The 20,452-nt window shown below is 34.8% G+C and overlaps 2 protein-coding genes across 2 annotated transcripts; one reads left to right on the top strand and one right to left on the bottom strand.

The window, feature by feature from the left end:
- Window positions 1-7,050: 7,050 nt before the first annotated feature.
- LOC101628699 (olfactory receptor 4P4-like) lies at window positions 7,051-7,971 on the top strand. The gene has a single exon (XM_004683536.1). The coding sequence runs from the start codon at window positions 7,051-7,053 to the stop codon at window positions 7,969-7,971; it is 921 nt and encodes a 306-aa protein (XP_004683593.1).
- Window positions 7,972-11,679: 3,708 nt separating this feature from the next.
- LOC101620389 (olfactory receptor 4C16-like) lies at window positions 11,680-12,606 on the bottom strand. Its single transcript, XM_004682801.1, has one exon. It carries the CDS (start codon window positions 12,604-12,606, stop codon window positions 11,680-11,682), a length of 927 nt encoding a protein of 308 aa, XP_004682858.1.
- Between the last annotated feature and the right edge of the window lie 7,846 nt (window positions 12,607-20,452).

Here is a 20,452-nt window from a genome sequence, read left to right as displayed (position 1 = left end):
AAAAAACAATAAAAACCAAAAACCAAAGAACACAATCACATAGATGGCAGAAGAGCTAGGTAGTACCTTCACCAAAGAAGATAAACTGATAGCTATTGGGCATATGAAAACTGGTCCTCTTTATTTATGAGGAAAAGACAAATCAAAACCACAATGAGATACCATCTCACTATTGAGAAAGGCCCATAACATAATATACATTAATTAAAGCTAGCTCTTAAAGTTCTTACCAACTAGTAACAAATTGTAATGATCATTTTCTTGTGGTTATTTTTTTGTCATAAAATTTAATATTAGGTACAAGGGGAGAAATAGTATACTGTAATATCAGTGAGTTAGTACTCTATTGAGAAAACAAGAAAACACTGAGATTTAAACACACACACAGCATTTTAAAAAGTTAGATGCTATATGAAAAGGGAATCAAATAATATAATCTCTGTATCTCAAATACTGGATGTGGAATGACTTGGGGTATGGTGATGAAGTTGTAGAAAAGACAATAGGGAAAAACTTTGTGGAGACCGGGAATTTGATCTTAATTATGTTAAGCAAAAACTAAACACCTTCACATTAAAGGTGATTAGCCTTGATAATGGAAACAGAGGGTGAGTCTCAATAATGAATGCATCATGGTTTATTCCCTGATTGGAAAAATACGACAATCTTGAAAAATATTGGTCACTGGTCATAAAACATACATTTGATATTTAGCATCATATATTTGAAACAATATAATAGCAACATGTGTGTACATAAGTATATATTAAGTAACTGCATTACAACATATATATATATGTGCATGTATATATATATGTATATATACTTTAAAAGCTCCAATCATTGTGAAATAAAGTCACCAGAGTTTACTTTTATTAGTCTTGTCCTAGAATTGTCACAGCTATTGCTACTGGGATTGGACACAGGTCCCTTTGGAACCTTTAAATACTCTTGCTGGCTTTTTTCAGTGCAGCTTCTCCAGGTGCCCCCATACCCAGAGCATTCAGGGAACTGGACTTTCCTGTTCATTATTGCTCGAAAGGGAAGAAAGACAAGGTTAAAAAGTCCAGGTGTATTTGACACTTTTCCTGCAGTTTATCATATAGTTCTACCCCTATTTTGAGTACACCTAAAGTTAGTTTTTAGAATATGTTTATTCTAAATATAACTTCCCAATAGGATACAATTTTGGTGTTTTTTTCCATTGCATTTTTCATGAGGGGATCTATTATTTTGATTTACAACAGGTCTTCTATTATTTGTTATTATGAGTTCAAGAAGACAAGGATACACTTTCAAATATTGATTGGAATTGGCTGAAATCAAGTATGTGAGTTGTTTTTTTTTTTTTTTCAAATTATTTTCATCTCTTCTAGCTTCCTTCAGTTTTCTTTTAGCATACTTAAATTGGTGTATAGCTATAGTTTTTCATAGGCTTGGGATCATTTGTCATCTGCTTGTCTTCTAGGGAAATTATGTTTTTCATCATAAATATATCTTGCATATGTATTTGTTTACTTTTTCTTTTATACTTTTTCTAGTCTTCAAATTTATATAAAATTTGACATTTTAATACTTTGTCAAACAACTTTAAATGTGTTTTAATAGAAAAAGGACAAAGGCAATGATTTCTGCTTTCAAACGGGGAAATCTTGGTACTGGAACAAGAGGCTAAGAGAAATTGTGGGATGCTTTATGCTTCACTTCAGATAGATAAACAGAGACAACAAAAATTGTGAAGTAATTATAATAATTGGCTAAGTTAAACAATAAGTAGAATAAAGAGATTAAACAAGTGATGGAAAATTAATTGATGCATTTGATATTGGTTGATGAATTATTTATGGTATCATTTGTTTTCATAGCTGGTTTTTGCAGCTAAAAGATTCAAAAAGCTTATTTATACATTTTGTTATGAGGATACACACAGAAATGGAAATGCAGTTCCTTTAATTACATAATTATGGAGTGGCATATGAGGACATGAAACTTCATAATCTACTTTTCTGTCAGATGTTTGTAATACTTTGGATAATTCAAGGAATTTGAAATCAGTGTGGTAGAATAGAAAAAAAATTTCAGTGTTCTAAGTAGGAGATCAAATTGGATGTCTACTTATTTTGCAAAGGTAGATCATCCAAAGTACAAAAGTATGAAATGGCCTAGGCAGAATGTAAGGATAAGGTGATTATTTTAGAAGTATTTAAATCAACTATTCTTAATTCTTAATTAAGAATAGTCAACTATTATTAATTCTTAAAAACAGATTAACTTTTGTATGACGGTGAAGTTTCCATAAAAATTTTTTACTTGATTTTAGTTCTCCCATCTATGCAATGGAAAGCCCTATTACCTAGTTCATATCCAGTACATAGTTGAATTTTCAGCAGAGTTTAGTTGTGAAAATATTTTAGGGTTTCTGAAGAAATCTATGTCTGGTGGCATGTTAAATTCATTGATATAAATGTTTTTCCTAAGTTTAGCTTCTTTACCAATAGTAAAACATGCACAGATTATCAGTTCTTTTAAAGTTAATTGTGAGGCACAGACCAAAAGTGGGGATATGTAGGTTGAGGACCATTATAAAGAATCACTGGTTTCTATAAATCAGCACTGTCATTATCTAGCAGTAATTTAACAATAGATAACAAATTCACAAAGGAATGAACCCCTCCTAAAACAAAATGAAGCAAAACAAAACACTATCAATACAATTTCTGCACTAGCAAAATAAAGCTCTCCAGTCCACTCCTTTTTCTAATAAATCTGTCCTTTTAAAATATAAAAAAGAGAAGTTTGTGTTTTGTTAGCTCATGCAATGTGTTTAATACACATCTATACATGAATGTTTCATATGGATCTTTTCACAGGAATCCTATGTAATAGGAACAATGATTACATTTTCCTTTTACAGATTAAAAATAAACCGAAAGAAAACATGACTCAGAATGTAACTTTGTCCAAGATTATTCAACAATTAAGTGAGGAGCTGTATTTGGAGTTCATTTAGTTTAACTAGATCACTGTCACCCACTATGTAATCTGTCTTCCTTTTAGTTACAATTTTGAAGCTATATTAGGAGTTACATATTAGCCATTATTGTTTTCTAAGAAAAATCTTCTATGTGATAAATAAAGCAAAAATGACCCCAGGAACAAGGAGCTGCATTTTTTCCCCATAATTTTTCCTTTTTTCATTCCTTTATAGCACGTGAGGTATATAGTAGCGCTAACAGTGTAGACTGACTACCCATCTCCTTTAGGATACTATAGAGTGTAAATTTCCTTAGTAAACTTCTTTATGAAGAGATAGGGAGATTTCAGGTCATCAGAAGTTTTAAAATGCTAGCATTGGAATTAAGTCAACAAAAGTCAAGGTCACTGCTGTTGCGTCTAACAAATAGGGTGCAGATAGAGGGCATTGTTGTGTGTACAATTAGCGTCTTCCTATTGTAGGTACACAAATCAAGGCTGTTAACCTTTCAGGTTATTAATCTTCCTGATTACTTAGTAACCTCTGCCATACATTTATTGTTTCCTACCATTAAAACTTGAATGAAAGTTAGCTTTGAGCAAAACAAGGAGCCATGAAAAAGAACAAAGTTTCAAATTGACACTTCAGTATTAAGACTTATAGGATTTAATAGATGATATTGAAATTTATTTGAATACAAAGAACATTACAAAAGATAGTGAGATAATGAGATCTTTTAATGTGAAAACCAAACTCAGAAAAAATATTCTTAGTTACATAAACAACACTGAAATATAAACATTTTTTAAAAAGAGTCAAAACATTGTAAGTGCTAAAATCCCCTTTGGCCATAAATATTTCAGTTTTTGAGATTAACGTTTTCTTCCATACCTTTTCCATTAGAAGAATGACTATATTCCAAAAAATTGCATGGTAGTTTTGGTAGGTTTTTATATGAATGAAGCTGCCTTGGATACCTTGGCTAGTTTAGCTGAGTTATTCATCAAAAATTTATTTGAATTTGTTTTTTGATTTTAATTTCACATATTGATGAGTGGTAATAATATCTCATTGCATAATTTACATATTCCTGATTTGAATTGTACATATGGTCTTGGTTAGTTACAATTTCTTCTTTGTGTATTGTATACTCAAATGTTTTACTCTTTTAGAACATGGGGTTACTGACCTTTAAGTTATTGATTTGTAGCATTTAAATATTTACTTCCTCTTACTTGTGAAAACTCTGTCGCATGGATTCTGACACACAGAAATTTTAAGCACACACACACACATATATATATACATATATATTTTTTCTTTATGTATTTTTTTATGTAATGTTGTGTTAAACTTCCCTCCTACCACTCTAAGATAGAAATCCATTCCAAATACTTTTTAGTGCTTTTCCCAGTTTTGTTTGATACTCTTGTATCATTCAACCATGTTATATAATTTTTCTAAGTTGTGAGGTATTTTTAATCCTCCAAAGAGTCAAAGATCTAAGATTAGTTACTGAGTCATAACTTCACATTATTTTGAAAATTTTTTGAAACAATAAATTTCAATTTATATATGTGTTTATGGACTGTATTCAAATATAGTTATCTCTTATTGAATAGTTTTGTGATTTTCAATTCTGAAAAGATGGTTTTTCTTTTTTGTTATTTTTTTCTTTTAAAGCTTGTTTAAGTGTTCTGATTAGTGAAACTGTTTTTGGATTTTTAGAATCAAAATTTCATAATATTTTACTATTTATTTATGTAAGTTTACATCCCAAATTGCACAATTTTTTAAAAAAGATCGATTTATTTATGCATACAGAACTGGGGTACAGGCCAGAGGTACAGGGGTGGTGACAAGATTCACCAGAGACAGAGTGGGGAGCAGAACAGGCCCACAGATGAAGTACACTGCTGAGGGGAGCAGCGGGCAGGTGAGGAGAGGTCTGCTGTGCCATGTAGATCACCTCCGGGGTGGGGATTGAACTCATGCTAAATCGGCTTTAGCTTCTTAATGCTGTGCTTTAACCTGCTGTGCCACCAGGGAGGGCCCCAAAATTGAACAATTTTTAAGAAATTTTGTTTTAATTATTTTTTTTAAAATTTTTTTTTAAAGATTTATTTATTTATTCATACAGAACTGGGGTACAGGCCAGAGATGCGGAGGGTGAGAGGATTCACCAGAGACATAGTGGGGAGCAGAACAGGCAGATGGACGAAGTACACTGCTGAGGGGAGCAGCGGGCGGGTCAGGAGAGGTCTGCCACGCCATGTGGTCACCTCCGGGGCGGGCGGGAATCGAACTCATGCGGAAGCGGCTCCAGATTCTCAGTGCTGTGCTTTAACCCGCTGCCCCACCAGGGAGGGCCTGTTTTAATTATTTTATGTGTCAAAATACTTCAGAAGAATTGGAATCTTTTTTATATTGCTCTTACCTAAGGAAACAGCTTTTACTTCAAGGTTTTGGCCTTTTAACATAATTCTATATTCAAAAAGAGAGTTCTATTTAAAGGACTAGTAGCTCATAGTTAGAAGAATCTTTTTTAAAAAGATTTATCTATTGCTGCATTCAAGAATTAGATGTAGGCTAGAAGTGTGGGGGGTGAGAGTTTTCACCAGAGACAGAAGGAAGCAGAACAGGAAGATCTACTGATAACACTGATGAGGGGAACAGCAGGTGAGACAGGAGAGGTCTGCTGTGTCACGTGAATTAGCTCCTTGGATGGGAATCATGCCACTAGATAGCTTGACAGTCCAGATATTTTAACCTCTGTGCCACTGGGAGGCCCCAGGTAAAAGAATGTTTAAATAAATCATACGATAGCTCAGAACCAGTGAAACTAGAGTTTTGCTTGTATGACAAAGTGACTTTCAATGATTTTGCAAGAAAATAGATTCTAGAGTATTCTATCAGGGTTCATGGATGAAATTGTAATTGAGAGTCCATAAACTTGCAAAAAAAATTCTTTTTGTATGCAAACTATGCATTTTTCTTCTCAAACATTTGCATAAGATTCATATGGAGTTTAGGATACTGTGCAACTATTCTTGTCAAAACTTCAATAACCAGGCAGACAGATTTTTATCATTGTGCAGAGATTTTTCTTTTCTTTCTTACTTTTTTTTCCTAAAGTCTTGAGTTTAGCAGTTTTGGGATACATCAGATTATAGAAAAGATGTAAAAAAAAAGTATAACATTTTGCAACAAAAATTACTTTCTATTTCACTTAACTATCTTGGACTTAGTTGTATAAGAAAGTGGTTCAATTCAAAGAAAGAAAAGGTGTTGAAACAGATGGAGTGAAGAACCTCCAGATGCAGTCTGCCCCACCCAAGGGCACTTTCCAAAAGGAAGTGTGGGCAATTATGACTGCAGGCAGAGGTGATGAGAGCAACCAGGTTAGACTGGGGAGCAAACTGCCAGGTGAGGTGAAGTCCAGGAAGTCATGACGTGTTAAGGAGCATCACTGAAACACACTTCTCCTGAAAGACATGCTCTCATTTTTTTCATTATCTCCATTTTCTTTAAAGGTTGTGAAAAATTTCCAAAGGAACTTTCCAGAATTATCATCTGAACCCAGGGCTTAAATATGAGCAAATATTGGTATCACTGAACTTTCAGTATCTAGTACAGTAACTGGGAACTGAGAAATATATTGACCTTCCTGTTCTTGGAGAACAGATATTGCAATTTTGCACATACAAGAGTTTAAAAAATCACTCTTAGGAATAATAATGAAATTTCATTTTATTTTTAATGTGAAAAAGAAATATTCATATTTAATCATTCAGTCTGTTCATATCATGTTTGCAAAACTGAAATTTATCCTTGCAGTCTCTTGATTTTATGGACTCTTCTTGTGACTATATAAATGTTGTCATAACCTGTCCTTGAACTGTGAATAGTGATTATATGTGTGATGAACCCTCTTGTGTCCTTGACCACCCTGATTACATTCTAATAACCAATCAATATGTATTCATTGAATGATGAATGTTTTTTAAAACTGATAAATTCAAAAGTCAAGAGTTTAAAGTGTAGTAAATTCTCTCTCTGATCACACTCACAAAGCAATGGGACATGAAAATGTCACAGAATTTATCCTCTTGGGATTGTTTAGTGATGTGGATGCAAAGGTGGCATGCTTTGTGTTTATTTCACTTTGCTATTTTGCAATCCTCTCTGGAAACCTGGTCATTCTTATCACCATCAGGGGCAGCCGCCTCAGTGAGCAGCCCATGTACTTTTTCCTCAGCTATCTGTCCCTCATGGATGTCTGCTTCACCACCACAGTAGGCCCCAAACTGATCTCAGACTTATTGGCCCAGAGGAAGGCCATCTCCTTCAACAACTGCATGGCTCAGCTGTTTTACTCTCACTTCTTTGGGGCTACGGAAATCTTCATCCTGGTGGCCATGGCCTATGACCGCTATGCGGCCATCTGCAGACCCCTTCACTACATGGTCATCATGAGCCGTCAGGTGTGCTATGCCCTCTTGATGGCCTCTTTTACTGCAGCATTTTTGCATTCTATCATGCAAGTATTAGTTGTTATTGAACTTCCCTTCTGTGGTCCCAACCTGATAGACCACTACTTCTGTGATGTGTTCCCCTTGTTGAAGCTGGCCTGCACGGACACTCACATGATGGTTATCGCCATCATTACCACGACTGGGGTGGCGTCCATTCTGACTTTCATCGCCCTGCTGATTTCCTACATCATCATCCTGTCCAGCCTGAGGGCTCATTCGTCACAGGGCCGCCGCAAAGCCCTCTCCACCTGTGGCTCGCACATCACTGTGGTGCTCCTGTTCTTCCTGCCCCTCATCTTTACCTATGCACCCACAGCGGATTCTGTGAGCAACGACAAGGTGTTCGCCCTGTTTTACACGATGATTGCGCCCATGTTCAACCCCCTTATCTACACGCTGAGGAACACTGACATGAAGAACGCCATGAAGAAAGTGTGGTGTCGAGACAAACGTGTTGATTGAGGGCTTTGTGGTGGCGTCTTTTGTGTGTGTGTGTGTGTGACTCCCTGCCCAGAATCGCTAAAGCGGAGGACTCAGCACTCTTTCTGTTACTTTATTCTACGACACTTTCTACATAGGAAGTTAAGCAGTTGATTTCCGTGTCCCTTCCAGCTCTGACATCCAGAATTCATATCTGATATTCTGAAACTTGCTGTTCCACATGGTCCCAGATAGAGTAGACATGGCAGCACTTCATTCAGGGAAACCTGGAAGACCCCATGCTTTGGCAGTTGTGTCTCCTCTGGAGAAGGTATCTTCACTGAGATGCCTGTCACAGGTACAGGGACCAAGCACTTCCATGGTTTTCAGGTTTTCTTTGCAATAAAAATATATAAAGTAATCCCAATAATTTACAAGTGTTGTCATTTATGTATTTACCTTAAGAAATCCTGTTATTAAAGTAATGCAATGGAATGTGATTTTACAATTCACCCCACACATGTGGAGTGAATGTGATGATATTTCAGGGGTGAACAGGTGGTGGGAAGAGATAAATAAAAATATAAATTATTAAAACAGAAAACTTTTAAAAAAATTTCCTGGTTTTTAAATGTTGATTATCTTAATCTAAACCTATACTGTATTCTTTTATTAATTCTAATAGGTTTGTTCATTTTTTAATGTAGTGTCTCTATGATTTTCTACATAAAGTGACATCACCTGCAAACAGACATAATTCTACTTCTTTTTGTGTGGTGTGGATGCCATTTATTTCTTTTTTTTTTTTTCAGTCTATTTCTCAAAGTAGGACTTCTAGTACAAGGTTAAATAGAAGTTGAAACTGAACATCCTTACCTTGTTTCATATGCTAGAAGAGACATTTCAGTTATCTACCACTGAGTATGATGTTAACAATGGACTTTTTATACATGGATTTTATTATTAGGCAAATTCTTTGTCTCCCAATCTGTTGATAGCTTTTTTTTTTTTTTAAAGATTTATTTATTTATTCGTACAGAACTGCAGTACAGGCCAGAGATGCGGAGCGTGAGAGGCTTCACCAGAGACAGAGCGGGGAGCAGAACAGGCAGATCGACGAAGTACACTGCTGAGGGGAGCAGCGGGCGGGTCAGGAGAGGTCTGCCGCGCCATGTGGTCTCCTCCGGGGCAGGCAGGGCTTGAACTCATGAGGAAGTGGCTTAGCTTCTTTGTGCTGTGCTTTAACCCGCTGAGCCACCAAGGAGGGCCAGTTGATAGTTTTTATCTAAAAAGCATGTTGAATTTTGTCAAGTTAGTTTTTCTGTATCTATTGAGTGATAGCATTCTGCTAATGTGGCATTCACATTAATCTGACTGTGATGAAACAATACCTATTTTCTTAGGTACAATATTTTCAACAAAACAGAGTGATAGAACATTATGTTTTATCTTTGTTTTGCATATTTTTTCTAGTACATATAAAATTAAATTTTAATTATTAAACTTAGTATCTTTTATCACCTAAAATGCTGCCTAAAACCTTAAAATTGTAGGTTTCATGGACTTTCCTTTTTAGAATTTAGATAAATCAATAAAATATACACTGATAATAAACCCAAACTCCTTTTGCTTTTATTGGAGAGTTAAATTATTGACAAAAATTGTATTCTCTTTCATGTTTATCAATATCAAAATAATTGTAAAAGTAGATGATTTAGCGAGTAAAGAAAATAAAGAATTGAGATAAAAGAATGTTCCATATACATAAAGTACGAAGGACAATCTCAGGTATAAAACAAAAGCATTTTAATGTAAATGATTCATAACCTATAACAATTTTTAAGTAAATGCATACAACATTATAGTAATATTTCACGATTAGAAAACCTCATTAGGTACTATAATACTGTGCACTCATTAATGATATATATGTTGCATACTAGGATAAGTTGTAGAATATTTGAGGATTTCTATACTTAGTTCTAAAACATGAACTTAAGTAATAAGTTACTATAAATATTTTAAACATGGTGATGAGAAGTTGAGTTTTCTCTTGTGAACATAATTTTTTTTTTTAAGATTTATTTATTTGTGCATACAGAACTGGGGTACAGGCCAGAGGCTCAGGGGCGGCGAGAGGCTTCACCAGAGACAGAGTGGGAAGGAGAACAGGCAGATCAACAAAATATACCGCTGAGGGGAGCAGCGGGCGGGTCAGTACAGGTCTGCCGGCCATATGGATCTCCTCCAGGGCAGGTGGGAATCGAATTCATGCGGAAGTGGCTTCAGCTTCTTACTGCTGTGCTTTAACCTGCTGCACCACCAGGGAGGTCCTCTCTTGTGAATATAATTTTTAATAGATTGTTTTTACAACAGTTTTAGTTTTGCACAAAAATTATAGAAAAAGCGCAGAGTTCCCATATATACACTCTGTTCCTTTCACATTTTTCTATTTACTGACATCTTACATTAATATGGTACATTTCTTACAATGGATAAACCTGTATGAATCCACGTTTACTAAAGTCCATAGTTTGCATTAGAGTTTCACTTTTATGTTGTAAGATTTTGTGGGATTTTACATGTGCATTCTGTTATGTACAACCCATTAGAATATCAACAGAATGGTTTCCAGTCCCTAAAATTAACCTGTGTCCACCTATTCATCCCTTTACTTTTTCTTAATCCCTGAAAAATATTACTTTATTACTGTTTCCACAGTTTTCCAAAAATGAAATTCATAATTCATGCTTGCTAAGTAAATATTTGTGTTTTAAAAACCTAGAAGCCATCCTTTCATATGCTACACTAATTACTTTATCCTATTTACAGTTTTAAGTTCAGAACATCAATTGTTTACTCTCTGTACCTCTAGGTCACATAAATATGCTTTATTTAGTGTATGCTTTATTTAGTGTATGCTTTATTTAGTGTATGTTACAATCATCATAACCCAATGTAATAGACAGATCATTATAATTGGTATAAAGAAAGAAATCTTAATAAGAAATCTTAAAACCCCAAACTAGGAGAAATTAATTTTGGAACAGAAAAGCAGAATTTATAAAATAATAATAATAATAATAATAATAATAATAATATGAGCAAACCTGACAGTCAAGCCTCCTTATGATCAAAGAACTGCCAAGAAAGATACATTTTCTTTTCATATTCTGACACTATTCCAGATGAATGTAGTAAGAATTTGCTCTAAAATCTCAAAAGATATGTAGGGGCTTACTTAGACTGCATACTATCACAGCATGAAGCTTCTATAATCATTTGAATCTGAGTCTCTTGATCAGGAAGAATTACTAAGTTAAAGGTCTCTGAAGAGAGATGAGACTGAGGTGTCTAACAAAGAAACAGTTTGGAAAAGGTGATGTTGAACACCTGTTGGTATAGTTTTATGCATGGGTATGTAGACACTGGAAATCATCATGAGAGTGGGCAGGGAAAACACTAGATCAAAGTCACAGTGATACTAGGTAGGAAGAGAGGCAGAGACATAGGAATGAACACTTAAAGCAATAGATCTGATGTGACTGTACCTGGTGCTATTTTTTCCCTCTATGTCAAATCGCACACTAACAAGTGTATGTGTTCACATTTTCTATTTTCCTAGAAAAAAGTACCCTGACACCTCATAATAGGGTTATATTTACTAAGCAAAAAGAAGTTCATATTCTCTAGGAACTTGTTCTAGGTCAATTCACACTATGAAGAAAAACATGTAACTTCCATTGACCTTTAGTCATCTGACATCATCTTCTTGCTCCATAACTTTCTCATGGCATTTTTCACTTCAGCATTCCTCAGAGTGTAAATCAGAGGATTGAGCAAAGGAGTTCCAATTGTATAAAACACAGCTATCATCTTATCCATGGGGAAGGTGGTTGCAGGGCGTGTGTATATAAATATACATGGAACAAAGAATAAGACGACCACTGTGATATGGGAGATGCAGGTGGACAGAGCTTTTCTCCTGCCTTCAGCACTGTGGTTTCTCAGAGAATGCAAGATGATGACATAGGAAAACATCAGCATGACAAAACTCACCGTGCAGATGGCCCCACTGTTGGACACCAAGAGGAGGTTGATGACATAGGTGTCGGTACATGCAAGTTTAAATAAAGGCTGCAAGTCACAGAAATAGTGATCAATCACATTGGGACCACAGAAAGGTAAACTCAAGGCTAAAAAAAGTTGTGCTGAAGAATGCATACAGGACCCCACCCAGGCCACAGCCACCAGTGCCCCACAAACTTTGCGGCTCATGATGGTGGTGTAGCGCAAGGGCTTACAGATGGCCACATAGCGGTCTACTGCCATGATGATTAGAATGAAGATCTCCATGCAGCCAAAGAAATGGGATGAAAAGACTTGGATCATGCACTCACTGAATGAGATGGTTGCCTTCTTCATAAGGGCATCCACGATCATTCTCGGGGCGATGGAAGTAGAGAAGCCACTATCAGATAAGGATAAGTAGAAAAGGAAATAGTACATGGGGCTCACAAGCACCCGACTGGTCTTGATGGTCGCAATAATCAGCAAGTTACCCAGTAAGGTTGCCAAATAGAAAAGCAAGAATGTGACAAATATTATTTTCTTCCTTACAGGATCTTGAGTCAACCCAAGGAGAATAAATTCAGTCACATTATTGTCCAGGTGCATGATTTCATGAAAGAACTGAAAAAATAAGCAAGAAATGGATTTTCTGCAAAAAAGAGTGATATATAGTGTTATATGCAACATTATGAAATCTTTTAGGAAAAATGGCTATTCCTCCTCAAAGACATTCTGTGGCTTCTTAATAATTTTCTTTTACCTATTATCCTTAATTTCCATGACCTGTTCATTGGGGAAAGTTAGTTTACAATGTGATACTTTCTAACAGCCTCTTGTTAATCTGGTTATCATTCTGATCTATTTTACCAATTTTAGTGTATATTTAAGAGTTATAGATCTGTTTTATACTTTTTACATTTTTTTCACATTTAGTAAAACTTTGCCAATTTTAATGTTTACTTAAATACAGCTGTGTTTTATGTTTTATTTTTTTCATATTCAGTAAAACTTGGGGCCCATTTCTGCATGGAACATCAATGCATTTAGGGTACATTTGACTTTATTTAGAGGTTCATGATATAAAGTCATACAAAAACCATTCTACACAGGGAAAATATATTTCTCGAGTCAACAAATATTTATTGAAGTTGATCTAATACATAATCGGAGTCACGTGTACATAAAGCACATCAAGATTAACAAAGGTTAAGAGACAGGATTTTCAGCATGTAATATGGACACTAAGGACTAATATATATATAATAAAAATGTTTAAAAGATAAACTAAGGATTAAAAATAAATAGAGGTAGAGTATACAACCTCATCTTACCCACTCCTGCTCTGGGATGCCTGCTTCAATCTTCCATGAACTGTAGGACCAAACCTCCAAGCAATATCCTGTAGATGCTCTTGAGTCATTACCTGTGAGAAGAGAAGTTCACTTAACTGCTCTTGAAAGATTTCCTATAAAATGACTTATTAATTTTCCTAGTACTGTGTAGGGACTCGGCAAGTACCTGTAGGTTGAGACTTGCTTCTTACTCTTTAAACTAGGGTATTTATGTAGTACTATTCTGATAAGAAAACACATTAGCATCAAATCTACAGGTTTCTTCATCTATCCTGTTATGGATGCAGACATCCACATATGCTCCAGAATTATAATGTCAGACAACATCAACAAATTTGAACTTGGCTACAAACAACTTAGCAACTGGTTTTATATCTGATTTTTTTTAGGCTATTAAAGAAGGGAGAATAAAGTGGGGGAGGAGATACAATGGACTATGGTAGAAGACCATAGTGGCGGTGTGGGGGTGTTGTGATAACATGCACTGAAGTGTGTGAACCTTAATCTCTAAATCATATACAATGTTGTAAGCCAATATTATCTAAATTAAAAAAGTTAAAAACTAACACAAGCTACTTAGTGAATTAGCTATAAATCCTAGAGTAAATGGTATAGTACTTTGCAATGTACTGCAAGGTTATGCAAGAAATGGGGGCCCTGGTAACCATAAAAATGAAGACTTGGCTTTTTTTGTTAATATGAATCATTGGCTCTAAGCATATGATAGAGGCTTTCTATTTTCTGATAATGACTAACATTTATATATATGATATGTTATGATCTTTTTTTACAGAGGAGGGTTGACACCCTCTGATTCACAAAGCAAGGACAAAAACATAGATGTAGCACTTTGGAGACAAAACAGCATGGCTAATATAACACTTTTTTAGTAACTATAGTCTTAACCTCTTTCTCTTCAAATAAGGTTACCCAATTTTAGAAAGTTTTTATTTGTCAAAACTAGTAAAACATCTCTGTTTTGGCGTGGGGCAACAAAGAAGGGTTAAGAGGGAAGCAGACGCGGAGAATAGTTGGGGGTAGAATATAGGATGTTAGATGGATGTTACTGTGCTTAACTCTTTTATTGCAGTCACAGTGGGAAGCATTATTTTACTCAGGCATCCTTTCTGTAAACTATCTACCCCTCACTAATTTAGATACCAGATCTTTGCTTTTGAGATGAGCTCTTTTTTTAAAATTTTTTTTTTTAAAGATTTATTTATTTGTACATACAGAACTGGGGTACAGGCCAGAGACTCAGGGGCAGTGAGAGACTTCACCAGAGACAGAGTGGGGAGCAGAACAGGCAGATCAATGAAGTACACTGCTGGGGGGAGCAGCGGGGGGGCCAGGAGAGGTCTGCCATGCCATGTGGTCTCCTCCCAGGAAGGCGGGGATCGAACTCATGCGGAAGTGGCTTTAGATTCTCAGTGCAGTGCTTTAACCCTCTGCGCCACCAGGGAGGGCCTAAGATGAGCTCTTAATTCAAAATTTTTGCACAGATTATGTAATCTGCCCTCCTTGAATTTCTCACTCTGGACTCCCTGCTTATCTGACCCAAGAATCAAGAAGTCATTGTTAAAGTCCACAAATACTAATTCTTTCTGTATATGTCTGTATTGCTTGTTTACTACACACCATTGTATTAATATTTACTTACTGTACTGTTTGAATAGCACTAAACAAGGGAGCAAACTTGCCTAGGAGTGAGAGGAGGTAAGGTTACATATGAAAGGATGCTGGGTTTGTATTAATAATAAGAGAAGATTTTTACCCAAAATATTTTCAGGATGTTCCCTTTTAAATTTGGCAGTTTTCTTTTACCTTAGTTTTTAACCTCCTTATTTTCATGTTTCCTCTGAACTTTATTTGAGAACTAGTTGTTCAACTTCTCAAATTAGATCTCTGTAGTTCACCAACTATTTTTCTGACAATAATTTGGAAGGCTGCTAAAAGCAATGATTCTATACTGTAATAGGCAATATTTTGATCAAAACTGTTACAGGGAGATGAAAATTGGGAACTTTTCAGAAGCTTCCTCTATTAATCCTTCTTCTAATTTCTGCAGTCAAATGCTATATGTCTGAGCCCTTTTCTCTATTCTAAGCAGATATAATTATTTCTAGCATTTTAGTACTTAACTGCTCTCCAAAAAACTTACCTTGCTAAGCTAACCTTACACAAATATCACTTGCAAACATTTTGATCTCTGGTAGTCTCTAGAATCATAAACTTTCACTGATGGCTGGCTTCCTTCTCTTACCACACAATAATGATGATATTTCACAAAACTGGACTCATCCAATATGTGGAATCCAAAAGGTCACTTTCATGCTTATATTTCATTCTGTTAATTTCCTGTGAATGGTAAATCTTGAAAAAGTTGAATTGTTCAATTTCCCCCTCTGTTCCACTCTCAGAGTATGTAGGAACACTGTAGTCACAAGATACATGGAACTATATTAGTAAGCAAGGTGGATTATGTTAGAATGATATCTCATTGTAAAATGGTGGAAATAGCATGTTACTTACTTGTTAGAGGACTCTCTGACTTAGGATCAAGACTTCCTATGGACTTTTGATAGCAGCAGACTCAGAGAGCACTGAGAAAAAATGTTTCTCTCTGCATTCCAGGGGGAATATTTTAAGAACTGGTGACATAGATATGAGCATCCAGAGAATATTATTCCCTAAAGTTACATTTCCTTTTCTGGTTAGAATTATCCAGTTGTAATAAATTCCACTTATGATTTGTCTATTTCACTTATAAAATTAACAAGTTATCATTATTCAAACTCAGCAACCAGATGCAAAAAGGGATCTGGATTGTTTATAAATAACTGATCAAGATAGCAGGGAGATAAGGGAAACAAATAAGTCCCTTACAGAGAAAAAAATTGACTCCTGTTGAGCACTCTAAAGTGACATTTCTTTCTTTCTTTTTTTTTTTTTGAGTTAGGAGACAGATTTTATAGTTATTGTGATAGTTACTGTGGTTTATTTGCAGATACAATCCAGGGAAGGTGGTGTAGTGGCCTAAAACCCATTTGTGTGCAATAGTCTAGAAACATTCATTCCCTACCAAAGAAACACAGACTTAGACAAGTGAACTATGGATTCATGGGTGCTCTTCACTATTTTTGCTGACTGAATACATCTCCTATTTCTTTAAATCTATTTCTAAGTAACTTATGTTATTACATTACTACAGAGACACTAAGAAACATATTTTTACAGACATAATTTTACGTATTACATGTTTATTGAGCATGTTGTATACATGAGGCTATGTGTATGATTTTTATAAAAGCTGTTTATTTAAATTTCCTGAATGGACTCATGAGATAAGGTTCAACAATGATATTTCACATGAGAAAATCGAAACTCACAGAAGTTAAGCAACTTCAAGGTATCAGCATTTGAGAAGTTCAATATTGAGAATTTTACTGAAGATGACTTCATGACTGGCAGTTCTGCACATCGCTTTTTTTAAAGATTATTTATTTATGCATACAGAACTGGGGTACAGGCCAGAGGTACAGGGACAGTGAGAGAATTCACCAGAGACAGAGTGAGGAACAGAACAGGCCTACTGATGAAGTACACTGCTGAGAGGAGCAGTGGGCAGGGGAGGAGAGGTCAGGAGTAGCTTTAGCTTATTAGTGCTATGCTTTAACCCATTGTACCACCAGGGAGGACCCAGTTCTGCACATCTTTTACCTAGAGTAACTTCAGTTTAAAAAGAGCATTACAAGAATGTGACCCGATGAAGTGATTCTCCTATCTGACTAGTGGTATCTCTGGAAAAAGAGCTTACAATTAACAATAAGACAATGAGGATATGTTGAAATTAGGTAGTCATGGACTATACAAGGGACTATGTTAAATACACAGTTGGATTTTTAGAGACCCCTACATTACATAAAGATTAGCTCAAAAATAGAGAAAAGATTGAAATGTAAGACAAAATCATGAAACTTATGCTTGTGAAAGTATGATTAGAGATCACTGAAATGAGTATTGGAAATGATTATTGGATATGGCAACTAAAGCACAAGCAATAAAACTAAAAATAAACACACAGGACTGTTTCAAACTAAAAAAAAATCTCTATATATAGCAGATAAAATAAATCAACAAAGTAAAAGGACAAAAATAATGAAATAGGAAAATATTTGCAAGAAAAATGTTTATATAACTAAAAGATATAAAATACTCACACAAATCAATAGCAATGAATCCATTCAGGACATCTATAGCAGTACTATTTGCAGCATTTAAATCATGGAAACAACAGAGTTGTTCTTCAAAGAATTTACAGTGGAATATTACTCAACCATGAAAAATTATATCCTACTACTTGTGATGCCTAACACTGCTTTATGGTTATAAGGAAACTATTAAGATTATAAATCTTAGGAAATCTCATCATGAAGAAATATCTTTTTCTTCCTTTACATTCTATCTGTATGAGAAGATGGATGTTAGCTGAATATATTGTGGCAATCTTTTCATGTTATACGTAAACCCAAATATCTATTCTTTATGTCTTAATCTTATACAGTGGTATGTATCATTTGTTTCTAAGTATAACTGAAAAAACTGGTAGAAATTTATATCAGAACTGTAGCTTTGGAAATGTCAATGGTAGTTTAAAAGCTGGGGGGAACTCAGAAAACTGAGAGAATACAATAAGTTTTCACTAACATCTAAAATATTCCCAGTATGGTCCCAAGAAACTTGTGCAGTCTTGTGACATACATTTTTAAGTGCATAATATGCATAATAAGTATTGATAACAATTGACACAACACATAACAGCACCTTCTAGAAGTCACACAGCTTGCACTCCTGAAACTTTACACCAGTGGAAAAACAACCCTTCCCAGTGTTCTCCCAGTATTTATAAACACCATTCTACTCTGTGTCTATGGACAAAGCTTTCATTTACCTCATGCAGTATTTGTATCTGGGTTATTTCACTTAGTTTATGTCCTCATATGAATTAGCTTCTGATGGTCAATTAACCTAGTCACATTTGCTCTATCCTTTATAACATGTAGGTGTTTTTCATGCTTTGGCTATTGCAAAAAATACATTAAGAACATGAAAGGGTAACTATCTCTTTGAAATCCTGCTTTCAATTATTTCATAGAGATTGGGTAATGTGGGTGTATCATAGGGCAGTTAAATTACATAAAACACTTTTCATTCTCAGAAAAAAATACAAATCAAGACAGAGTGAAGCAAATGGCTGAATCATTAGATACTCAAGAAATTTATTTATAATATTTTATTATTAAAATATACAAGGTTATGGATAAGTGTATAAAATGTAACTTAAATACCTATTACAATATAAATATTTTCATTAGCCCAGAAATTTAATTAATTCTACTTTCCAGATTATTCCTAATCCCTTACTTCCTTGCCCCATTTAGACAAGTATAGCATTCTCTTATTTTCTAACACAGTTTATATCTGTTGCAGTTCATCACACTAATGAAATAAAAAGTATACACTGCTTTTTCTAAGGGTATTTTTACTCAAAAATTTTTGGTATATGTTTCAGTAGCATAGTTCTTTTATTTGTTAGGGACAAATTCATTTTATATGTACCACAAGTTATCCTTTTTTAAAATTCATACACACTTTGTTTCATGTTTTTGGCTTGTCATGAACAATTTTCTATAAATATTATATGTGCTTCATGAATATATTTCTCCTTGATAAAATGCTAAGAATGGAATTGTTGGGATTTTTTGTTAAGTATAGGTATTACTTTATGTTAATATCTGGAACTTTATCTTTAGTGGATGCCACATTTGATACTCCCATAAACAAAATCTGAACCTACATGCATACTTTTTACCTTCTATGTCTGATGCAAGCTACTTTAATCTGCTTTATATTCCAACTGATATCTAAGGAGTCATTCAGGCTGCTCAATAAAGCAACTGGAGTATTAACTGTAAGTCTGATGAATCTACAGATGATTAAATTGCTTTCATTTTCAGACAGTATAAAATTGGTTAAGACTTTTAAAAATTATTAACTGAGGGCTCTCCCTTGTGGCACAACGGGTTAAAGCACCGTATTATGATGCTCTACAAAGCCACTGCAGCATGAGTTCCATCCCTGGCCAGGGAGCTGACCCACATGGCATGGCAGACCTCTCCTGACCCACCCACTGCTCCCCTCAGCAGTGTATTTCAGTAGACCTGCCTGTTCTGCTCCCCACTCTGTCTCTGGTGAATCCTCTCACCCACCATACCTCTGGCCTGTACCCCAGTTCTGTAAACATAAATAAATAAATCTTTAAAAAAATATTTACTGTGACAGTGGTGGTTTATAACGCTATAAGAATTTTTTTTTTAATGTAGGTCATCATTATGTTTTGGTGTCATATTCATCATTCTCTAGTTTCTTTTCTCCTGTTACTTACCCTTATAGAAGTGCTTTTGAATTTTCCTTATTCATCAAATATATACTATTTGTACTTGCTGTTTCATCTTCAAATATAGTCAAAACTTTTCTTACTGTCCATGATTCTCATCCACAGCAGTATTCACAGTTTTCATCAGATAAACTGAGCTTTGTTGTACAATTTTATGGGTTTTAACTTATGCTTTATGACATGCAGTCATCTTAATAATACCACAGCTAATAATTTCCCATCTGTAAAATTGACCTATGCTCCACTTAATCATCTCTTCTCTTCTACCAAGTCTCCAAACCCCTGAAAAACATTGATCCTCTTCTTCTCTCCACCATTTTTGCATTCTTCCAGAAAGGGAGTTGATAATTCATACCTATTACGTAAATTTTGTCATTTTAAAACATAATTGTACTTTTTGAGATTTTCATATTCATTAATATATTAAACTTCACCAATATCAGATGCTTACTCTCACTATTTCTAGAATATATCAATATTTTGCCCTTAAGAAACCATCTATACTACAATTAATTCATTAATCATTTGTCCAGTTAAAAAGAATAATCATTAGATTTTACCAGAAGAATATTATTGTGAATATAAACCAGTCGTTAAAGAATTCCAAAGATCAGGGACCTAGCTCAGAGAGTGAGTTTTCCCA

Source organism: Condylura cristata, unplaced genomic scaffold (assembly GCF_000260355.1).
Source record: "Condylura cristata isolate star-nosed mole 26May11 unplaced genomic scaffold, ConCri1.0 scaffold00015, whole genome shotgun sequence".
Classification (NCBI taxonomy): Eukaryota; Metazoa; Chordata; class Mammalia; order Eulipotyphla; family Talpidae; genus Condylura; species Condylura cristata.
This window is presented reverse-complemented; position numbering and strand designations above follow the sequence as displayed.